General features: G+C 24.2%; 1 protein-coding gene across 1 annotated transcript; it reads left to right on the forward strand.

The window, feature by feature from the left end:
• The first annotated feature begins 154 nt into the window (after nucleotides 1–154).
• Nucleotides 155–10,972, forward strand: LOC105361414 (ATP-binding cassette sub-family A member 1). Its single transcript, XM_011498587.1, has 24 exons — nucleotides 155–647; nucleotides 1,041–1,354; nucleotides 1,761–1,919; nucleotides 2,215–2,455; nucleotides 2,590–2,757; nucleotides 2,832–3,019; nucleotides 3,157–3,324; nucleotides 3,403–3,511; nucleotides 3,688–3,842; nucleotides 3,929–4,090; nucleotides 4,228–4,299; nucleotides 4,489–4,627; nucleotides 4,702–4,939; nucleotides 5,321–5,480; nucleotides 5,617–5,833; nucleotides 5,917–6,429; nucleotides 7,004–7,129; nucleotides 7,234–7,458; nucleotides 7,620–7,892; nucleotides 8,372–8,697; nucleotides 9,086–9,233; nucleotides 9,316–9,526; nucleotides 9,999–10,212; nucleotides 10,650–10,972. Exons 1-24 carry the CDS (start codon nucleotides 335–337, stop codon nucleotides 10,827–10,829), a joined length of 5,019 nt encoding a protein of 1,672 aa, XP_011496889.1. The 5' UTR covers nucleotides 155–334; the 3' UTR covers nucleotides 10,830–10,972.
• The last annotated feature ends 741 nt before the right edge of the window (nucleotides 10,973–11,713 follow it).

The raw sequence follows: 11,713 nt of genomic DNA on the forward strand, positions 1-11,713 counted from the left end.
ATTATATTAGAATGATAATTTGTTTACGTACGTTTGTATACTTTTAAATATTAAGTATCTTTTATATCATTAATTCCAAAATAAAAAAATGATCACAATATTAAGAAACTAATTTTTTATAATTAAACTTTTGTTTTCGCCTTTCATTTCTTCTTAAAGGCGATTACTGTGCATGTCAAAAGTTCAGGATATGACTATTATGAAGGTATTATTGATCACTTTGGTGGTATGAATCTAAGTTTCAATAGCACTGTATGTAGACAACTTTTGTAAGACATAAGAAAAGTGTTATCGTCTCTGTCTGTTATTTAGTGTTTAATTGATCAAAGAAAAAATGAAGGAAAAGTTGAGAATATTTAGGCTTTTGCTCTACAAGAACTTTCTTATTAGAAAGAGGCATTGGAAGATGGGATTATTTGTTGAAATTTTAATACCCTTCTTATTGTTTATTCTCATTCAAGCATGTAGAGATTTTTCTGCAAATCTACCAGAAAAATATGAAAACAATACTTATTATGATATTAAGACCAAAGCCGAATTAATAACAAAGGTTAATTATATGAACATTATATATTTTGTGCCTGAAAATAGATTTACAAGAACACTTATGGAAAAAACAAGGGGTTGTCTCAAATTTCCCAATGATAGTAAGTCGACTCTACACATAACCAACGTCACCATATTTTAAAATACAAAATTATATTAATAAATAAATTTAGACATAATAAAATTGTCTATTAATTATAAATTAATATGTTTTTATTAAGTTTTAGAATAATAAATTTTAATGACAATTATAATAAAACTTGTAATTAAGATTATTTTTGATAAAGCAATAATAATAATAATGTTTAAGAAAAGTAATAATAATAGATTGATTTAATAATTCATATGAATTAATAATATGACAGAAAAGGAAAAATCTAATATACTTTACATTATTTACATATATTTAAATTCTTAAATTATGTATTTTATTATTATAAAATATAAATAATTTTGTTTCATAACAAAAATATTAATATATTTTTTTCCAACAGAAATAACTGGATTTTATTCAAAAGAGGAAATGCTTAAAATGTATGCATTGTATCAAAGTCAATCTCCAATAAATAATATTATAGCTGTAGTATTTGATGACAAGTATATCAATGTTTCAACAAAACATTTAGAATATACAATACGAACTTCCTATGCAATCCCAAATGTTTTATATAAAATAGAAAATCAAGGGCCAATAAAAATAGCGTTGGAGCATGCTTTCATTGATGTGATACCATTTATACAACTACAGTTGTGCCTAGATGAATCATTTATAAAAATGAAAGCTCCAAATGCAGCCTTTAAATCAAAAGTTTGTATTAAATAATTATCGTACTAGAAACATTTCTATTGAAAATTATTTTAAATATTTAATTTGTGTCAATCAATTGTTTAAATTCAATAAATTAATCAATTATTTAATCATACATTCCAAATGCAATAATTAAATTCAAAGTGTTATTAGTATTCATGGAGATGTTTGAATGTAGCCTTGAATTTCCATTGATAGTATCTTGTATATTAAACTAGTTAATAATTATACTTGAGTTCTACTTTTAAAACTAATTACAATATTGTAACATATATAGCTATTTTTGTGTAAACTGTTATGTATTAAAAAACTTTTAGATGTTATATAGTATAAATATAATTTGTGATTATTTATTTGCAATAATTAGAGAAAAAATTTTATTAATTATTATTTTAAAATTTATTAGATATCGATACAGAAGATGCCATATCCACCTTACATAAAATTGAATGAAAATGATATGATATCAAGGATACTGTTTTGTGGATTTGCTGTTATTGCTTTTTTAATTCCATTATGTGTAGAAGCAACTTATGCAGCAGATGAAAAATTTATTGGAATCAATGTAAGTTATCATTTAACAAAAAAGTTATTTAATCAAAGATACAGATAATTTTAATACATCTTATACAAATTATATAAAATATCAAAATTAAAAATCTATTAAGTTGGATGGCAAAATTATAATTATTAAACAAAATTTTCATAAAACATTTCTTTTAAGTATATATCATTTAAGGAATAATTCACAAATGTTTTTATTAACAAAATTATGCAGTATTAATTAGACTTATATTAATATAATTTTTGAAGAATATTTTTAATCCTATATTTCTAATGATTTATATATTGAATTTCAGGTTCTAATGGCAATGAATGGTGTCCCAACTTATTTAAATTTGCTGAGTTGGCTAGTCAGTGGCTTAATTTTCAGCATATCTTATATATCTGCTCTTATAATTTTATTTAACTTTGCTTTTACTAATAATGTCCATCCTTATTTATACTATGGAAATAGTTTTATTTTTTGGATAGTCCTCATTTTTCACGTTGGACATTTAATAACATTTGGCATGCATATTTCAGCTTATTTTTCGAAACGTAAGCATTCACATCTAATTTTCATATTGAAAGCAATTGCATAAAAATAAAACATTTGATAAATCAAATAATACAATTATATTTCATTTATTTATTTCTATAATTTTTATATTTTGCCATTAAATTATTTATAGCTTTATTCATGATATCTGGAATTTTGGCACTTTATGGTGGCTCTAGTATGATGCAAAAGTACAGTATTAAAGGAGATTTTTATTCAGTAGTACCTTATCTGGGAATATTTTTTCCTAATATTTTACTATTTCGAGCATTCCAAGAAGTAAATAATTATGAAACCATGTGTAAGTTTTTTTTAACAAATTAATTTTGTTATTTTTTTATGTGTCAATATTTATGAAATAGTAATTATTTTCAGTAAGAGGAATTCAATGGGATAATTTATTTTTGGTCGCGGATCCAATGTATAAAACTGCAGGAAGTTTGGGAATGATAATGGTTTTTTCAATAATTGGAATGATGTATCATTTTGTCATGACAATTTACATTCATACTGTACGTCCCGGAAAATATGGCGTTAAAAAACATCCATTATACTTTTTCAAGGTAATATTTTTATTTAATTTTTTTCATTTAGTTTGAAATAATACATATATAATAACATTGAATAATATATAATATAAATAATTAAATAAAATAAATTAATCTACATAGTTATATTTTTCTACATTTTATGTTACTAGTTTGGAAAGGGTCAAAATAGAGTAACTTCTGATGATGAAACTGAAGATTATGAATTTGTCAATGTAGATGGAAAACCATTTGAAACTGTATCAAAAAATTCTTATACACCTGGTATTCAAATACGAAATTTAAAAAAAGATTATTCCACACACTTATTTAGTAAATCGGTAAAATTAAAAACTTTGGTTTTTATAAATTAATTATAGATTACATATATTTACCTTTTCAATTATTTTGTTTATTAGAAAGTACAAGCTCTCAGAGGTGTATCCGTTGATTTTTATAAAGGACAAATTACTGCCCTACTTGGGCATAATGGAGCTGGAAAAACTACAATGATGTCCATTTTGACAGGTACTTATCTTTTTTAATAGTTTTATTGAATCATAGTTTATATTTAAAAACAATTAAAATTATAGTACTTTAAAAATATTTTCATTAAATTTGATCGATTTATACAATAAATATATAATTCATGTTATAAATCTCTTTAATATAATAATTAACTTCAATTAATTTTTATTTATAAGGTATGATTAGTCCTACAGTTGGCACAGTACTTATAAATGGAAAGAATGTAAAAGAGGAGTCAAATGTAATAATAAATGACTTGGGTTTTTGCCCTCAAGAAAATATGTTATTTCCAAATCTCTCGGTTACTGAACAAATCGAGTTTTTTGGCATGGTAGTAATTTTATATTTTATTAAATTAAAGTTATTTGTATTTTATGTTATGTTAATTAACAACAATAAAATTTATATTTTTATTAGTTAAAAGGAAAAAATGAAGAAAAAGTAATAATTAAGAAAAATGTAAATGCTCTACTTGTAAAACTCAAATTATTTGATAAAAGGAATGCTTTGCCTAAACAATTATCTGGTGGCCAAAAAAGACGATTATGTCTTGCAATGGCAGTTATTGGAGATTCAAGTGTAAGTTTAATATATATCTAATATATATTTAAATATAATATATATTTAAATAATAAATATTTTAATTTTATTTTTGATTAGTTGAATATTTATTATTTTATTTAATAAATTAAAATTAAAATAATTTTGTATTGCAGACCTTAATACTGGATGAACCAACATCTGGCATGGATCCAGAGAGTAAACGTGATACTTGGGACATTATATTAGTAAGATATTTTCAATTATTATATCTATAATTGTTTCGAATGTTTATTTTTTGACATAAAAAAAATTACTATTAATAATAGATTGTTTATTATTATTATTATATTTATATTCATTCATATCATTCGACTCTATTATTTATAAATAATTAATTTTTATTTTATTTTTAAAAAATATTTGTTTATAAATAGAAAATGAGGGGACAAAAAACAATTTTAATTAGTACACACGATATGGAAGAAGCCGATATCCTTGGAGATAGAATTGCGATAATGCATATGGGTCATTTAAAGAGCTATGGAACATCTATGTTTTTAAAAAAATTATTAGGTAAAAATTAATATCTAATCATATTTTAAATATTCAATTATTTATTATTAACATATAGAATATTATACTTTAAGGTCAAGGAAATATAGAAATAACATTATCTACTGAACCATGGTGTGAATCACAGAAAGTGTGTAAAGAGTTAGATGCAAGAGGTCAAATTGTTAATATTGATGGTGGAAAGATAGTCTTAAGCATTCCGTATTCCCACGAGTTACCAGATTCTTTGGATAAAATGGAATTAAAGAAAAAGGAATTTGGCGTTACAGGAATGAGCGTTTCTTTAATTACGTTAGAGCAAGTGTTTTTAAAGTACGTTCAACTATTTATTAATATGTCTTCAAAAAATTATTTATAGGTATTTGGTAAAAAAAAATGACTTTTTTATTGAAACATGTTTAACAACATATATGACTTTCTATATGTAATTGAATTATAAATATTATATTGTAAAATATATTAACTAAAATATATTAATATTATAATTGAGTTGATCTTCATTTAAAATAAAATAATTTTTAAGATAACGATTCATTTTAATATAAGAAGCTTCTTTATAAATATCAGGGGATAAAATTTAGTAATGAAATCATTTTTATTACAATCATTGTCATAAAACTACTTGTTACAATTATAATTGTAGTCATTTTGCATTTCTCAGTGATTTACTAATAAAAGTTATAATGTTAATAGGGTTACTCGAGATAATGATGATGTCACAGATTCTTGTCAGCCATTTATAGATGCTACTCAAAAATTAAAAGGACACGCTCTTTTTGTTCAATCTTTACTTGCATTATTAAAAAAAAAAGTTACATATTCTATTAAAAATAAGGCAACAATTAGTATTATAGTAAGTAGAATCAACATGCGTGATATAATATAAAATAAAAAATAGAATTTATATTGAAATTAATTTGTTTAAAAAAAAGTTAGTGTACTTGTATAAAATTATTTTTTAATTTGATAAACATTTTTTCTTGCAATAGATTTTACTGCCTATAATTTGCATTATGTTTATGACTATGGACTATAATATGTCTAGTGATACTACACCTTTAATATCAATGCGACTAAACATGTACAGTAAACCACAAACTTACTATAAGAGCAACAACAAATTATTTGGACAAAAATATAAAATGGCTACAGAAGAATATAATGGCATAGCAACTGAAACTCTAAATTATCCTAGTATCACCGATGGTAATTATTACAAATACAAATACTTTTAGTTGATAAAATAATGTATAAAAATTAAACAATAATAATCTATTTCTACGTAATAGCGATGCTGGATCTGGGGCATCAAGACATAGCATCATACAGCAGTAGTTTAATCGCTGCAGCTGAATTCAATGAAACTGGTAACGATACTTTGGCGAATGCTTTCTATTCAGATAACGCTATGTTCAGCATTCCTATATCCATTAATCTTCTGTCAAATGCAATCATCAAGACCCTGGCTGGAGACGATCACTCCATTAGTATATTCAGTCATCAGCTACCAAACTCTTTGCAATCTAATTTCATACCCGACGAAACTGTGTATGGAACCGTACTTCTATTTGTCTTCTTCTTATTTCCGGCAATCGCTCTCTTCATCATTCATCCTCTTAGGGAATCAGTCACGAATGTCAAACAATTACAAAGGATGGCTGGAGTTTCTTGCTTTACTTACTGGGGCACGATGTTTATATTTGATTTTCTTGTTTTTCTAATACTAATTATCTTTGTTGTTGTTGGATTCTTATGTATGGATAATGCCATTGATCTTCGAATGTATGAAGAGACAGAAATTGGTAAGTTTGCACGATTCAAGAGTGCTTTTAAACTGCTCTTTAAAATGACATTTAGTAAGTCAATTAATCTAAATTAATGATTACATGATTGTAACAATAGGAGGAAAAATGTCATTAATTAAACTGGAATTTGTATTTTTATAAGTCATTACACTGCTTAACAAATAATTATTAACAAATAATAAGGAATATTATGATTGTACTTTAAATTAAAAGTTTAAATACTTATTTTTAATAATTACGAATAATTAATGACGAAAATGTTTCATAAATTGCTCGATGTAATTCTTGTATTAAATCAACATTTTTTGGAAAATTAATTTATGAAGAACAAAATAAAGTTTCAAATATCAGATTCATATTAAAATCATAAATGTATTATATAAAATATTTTAAAGAGTCAACTATTTATTATAACTGGTATCAATTATATAATTTGAAATGATAAAGATTGTATGTGACATATGTTTATAAATTATATAACATTAAAAAAATAATTGTCAAAAATAAGATTAGTACATAAGCATTTAAATGTATATATGTTATTGAATATAAAAAAAATAATTTTTTACAGGCATAACAATACTCATATTAGTTTTATTTGCAATCAATGTTTTGCCATTGATTTATATATTTAGTTTCTTGAAAAAATCTACAAGCACTGTTATAACATTACTCAGTCTTATACCATTTGGCCTCGGTAAGTTTATAAAAATGTAGAGTATACTTTAAAATTTATTTACTGTATACACTTGCATTATAATTTTGTCTTCATTTATTAAGTTTAACAATATTTTACTTTAGTTTCCTTGGAACTTATAATGCACGTTATCGCCCTAAGTTTAAGTCACTTAAAGACTGCAAGAGTATTACGATCAATTCAAAAGAAGCTATTTCTTTTAATACCATATTTAAGTTTCTTTCATGGTGAACTTTCCTTTTTTACCACTGCCACTCAAAATGCTAGATGTCGAAGGCTACCAAATGTACTTCATGATGTTGCGTGTCTTATGAAAGATACCTGTTGTGGTACGAATAAACCATTTTATATAGTAAACGTTAAGCAAATTTATTGTAATTATTATTGCTTATAAAAAAAACAGTAATTTCAAAATTGTTTTTTAAATATTTCTCGATTATTAAAATGCCAAAAATATTGATTTTAATATTTATTTGTAATTATTATACAGATCTTGAATGCTTTGATGGAAAATGTAAAAAAAGTTTAAGTTATTTCAATAATTTCAAAGATGACATGTCGTTAGAAGAAAGTATAACATACATGTGCTTCACACCAATACTTTATTTTGGAATTCTTGCTTTGTTAGAATATAAATTTATACCTCTAATGCTTGCAAAGATGCGCAATGGCAAGTATGAAATTTTAGATGATCCATATGACGAACAAGTAAAAAAAGAGAAACATTCGGTTTCTTTCGAAATAACTAAAGCCAGAAATCATTGTGAGTATTTATATGATTGATCATAATCATTTGATTTTATATAATTTGTACATGCAAAGTTTTGAATTTGCTTGATTTATTTTTTAAAACAATAATTTATTATGAAAAATATTTAAATTATTTAATGTTACACCTATATATTTACATTTATTTTAAATATTTATTTTTAAGCTATTATTACGCTTAACTTGTTTCATACAACTGTAACCGTATGTAAATTGATATTTTTCAAAATAAATCTATTTAGAATATAAAATATAAAAAATATAACTATAATCTTAAATATTTTATATCGAGCAATAATGTAATTTAGCAATAATGTAATAAAGCAATAAAAACTTTTAAAATGTTAATTGTTAAAATAAAATTTTAGTTGAATTAAATAAGAAAATTTTTAATTCCTTGCATTATACGTAAACAAATAATAATAATTTTAATCAGTTTTAAGTAAACATAATCTGTTTTCATTTGATTTTTAGATACAAAGAAAACGAACAAAAAAGCCGTAAAAAATAAAAAAGCAGAATCTAATGGTAATGCGACGAGTGAAGAGAGTAACGCCCTTTCCAACAATGACACCTCCAACAACTACCTATTTCTGGTTTATCAGCTAAGCAAGCGCTATGGAAAATTCTTGGCGGTTGAAGAGGTCAGCTTCGGAGTTAAACAGCATGAATGTTTTGGTTTACTTGGAGTCAATGGGGCTGGCAAGAGTACAACCTTTAAAATAATGACTGGACAATCGGTACCTAATAGCGGTGTTATGTATTTAGGCAATAAGGACTATAAAAGCAACGAGAAATACGTAAGTTCTCTAACTGAATATATTTTTAAGTTATTTTATTTGAGCATTGTTATAATTGAAAATTTAATAAAAAAAAATATTTTATAAATATGATTATCTAAACTATACATTAATAATATATTTATTAAAAAAAAAAAGAAGAATTACGTTTTCAATTTAGTATTGATATATTATTTCATAATGAAGAAACTGTTAATTGATATCAAATGTGGTAATGCTAAAAATATTTAAAATAAAATATGTTACTTTAATGAAAAGAGAATAAAATGCTAAAATATATAACAGTATATGATTAAATAAAGCGTTTATAATATTGTTATAAGAAAAATTAATGCTCTATCATTTAAAAACAATATAAAGCAAAGGGTATTATTACTTTCTATTATAGTATCTCTCACAGATGGGATATTGTCCACAAAATGATGCTTTAATAAGATGTTTGAACGCTACCGATCATTTGACATTATTCGCTCGTTTACGAGGTATTCCAGAACTGCAGGTTGGTGCAGAAGTAAGAAAATGGATCAACAGATTAAGTCAGTATAAATCTATTGCTTTATAAAAATTGCATGGTTTAGATTTCTGAGTGCTATTAAAAAAATTGATAAACATTTTCAGATTTAAATGTCTGTGCTTCACAGCCAAGTGGAACATATAGTGGAGGAAATAAGAGAAGACTTAACATAGCGATGGCCCTTATTGGAAGTCCCAATTTGATTCTACTTGACGAACCCACAACAGGTGTTGATCCAGCTGCTAGAAGATCATTATGGAATGTTATCGATTTCTGCAAAACAACTGGACAGGCCATTATTTTAACATCACATAGGTATACTTTTAACTGCAAACAATCGGCACTTCTACAAATTAAGCATTATTTTATTATTGATAATTAATTTTATTAAATAATAATAGTTTACGTCATAGAAATTCTAAATTAATTGAATGTTCATAATCAAATAATAAATCCTTAATGACAAATTCAAAAAATAAATAAATTTATATTTTTAAAACTGCTAACCAACTAATAAACGACGACTGGTAAACATGTTTTCAAATACTTATTGGAAAATATTTTATGTATTAATTTATTTTAAAGAATTAACTATGCCAGTCAGTTATCTAAATTATCCTAACATTGGGTTAAACTTTATAAAATAATTGATAAAATACAATAAATTCTGAAATATTTGCTAGATATTATAAATAACAGTTTCAAATTTAATAAATTAATTATTATAAGTAATAACCATCAGTAACATTATCAGAAAAATATTAATTTAAAATGCAATTTGGTTCAGTATGGAAGAATGTGAGGCTCTTTGTAATAGATTAGTTATTATGGTGGATGGACAATTGGTGTGCATTGGTCCATGTCAAGAACTGAAACAGCGTTTTGGCGCAGGATACGATATTCAAATGAAATTGAATCCCGAGAAATCGAACAGCGAAATAGAAAATATTAAGAAGGATATACAAGAAGCATTAAATTGCGAACTCGTAGATGAAAATTCAGTAAGCAACATACAAATTTTGTGAAAATTTTATTGAAAATATCAAACAAATTTAATATGTTAACATTTATTAATGTAAAAATAAAAATATCAATAACAATTTTTGTAATTAATATGAATAACTATTGATTGGTTTATTTATATGTTTTTTTATATAAATATGAAAATCTAATATAGGATGTTGTTTAATGTTTGGATACAAAGTTTAAAGTAATTGAAATTTATTCTCATTTCATAATTTTTATCAAATAATTTAATTTGATTTACATGTTCCTTTGTAGTATTAAAAATGTTTTAAAAATTGGTTAATTACATATAATTCTAATTAATAAAAATATCAGAAATAATAATAATAATAATAATAATAATAATGATAATAATAATATGTTAAATACTAATAAAATATAACAATGTTAATGAAACATAATTTAATTTTAGGGATTTCTTATGTATCATGTTGTGACTTCTCAAACTACATGGAGGAAAATGTATAACGTTATGAACGAATTAAAGAGTAAATATAACTCTATCGACGATTTTTCTATTCTATCGTCTACCCTTGAGCAGCTGTTTCTACTGTTTGCCAGGGCAGCTAAGCGATCCAATCATAAGGGATAGAAATAAAATATAAAACGAAAATAATCAAATCTGACAACAATATTACTAACAACTAAAGTCTCAAAGACAGAACACATTTTTACATGCGATATTTAAAAATATTGTTCAAATCTATGTAAATCAGGTAAAAAGATTATAATTTCATATTATTTCGATATTTACATTAGTCAAATTACGTCTGTGACGTATGAAAATTAAACTCAACGAAGCAATGTTAAAAGAAATAATAGTTAATAAATATAAGATTTTTTTAAGGAGAGAAGTAATAATAAAAATTATTCAAAAAGTATTTTATTTATCGAATTATGCTTTTAAAATGTATAACAGTATTTTAAATTTAATATTACCGATGGCACAATATACTTATCTTATATGGATATATGCTCAAAGTATTATGAACTTTTTTGTTCTACTCTACTAAAATTTATTTATGACATTATATTTACATCAAATTTGTTTTTGAATAAATTTTTTTATATATCTCTCCTATAACAGAATGAGAAGTTCTACTGACAGAATTGTGAATTACTGTTATAAATATTTAAATTGTCATTTGTGGTATGTCGTTACTTCGTGATGTTGAGATTATAATGAGCCAATAAGAGTGTTGATTCGATATCAATAACATTTTAGCTTCGCGCATTTAATTCCGAGCACATGGAGAATACAGAAATATGTTATATCCAAGTCATAAAAACAATACTTTGAAGAAATTGTTGAATAACCAAATTCATGTCAGATTATTTTCATATTCAGTGGTCTGTTAGGATATAGTTTTAAAATTCAGACTGATGTGACTGATATTAGACAGATTTATAACAAGCACTAGTGCCATATATATTGCATCTTTCCGGAACAGATCTTTATCCATTTCATATAAAGTA

Source organism: Ceratosolen solmsi, unplaced genomic scaffold, assembly GCF_000503995.2.
Source record: "Ceratosolen solmsi marchali unplaced genomic scaffold, CerSol_1.0 scaffold30, whole genome shotgun sequence".
In the NCBI taxonomy this organism is placed as follows: Eukaryota; Metazoa; Arthropoda; class Insecta; order Hymenoptera; family Agaonidae; genus Ceratosolen; species Ceratosolen solmsi.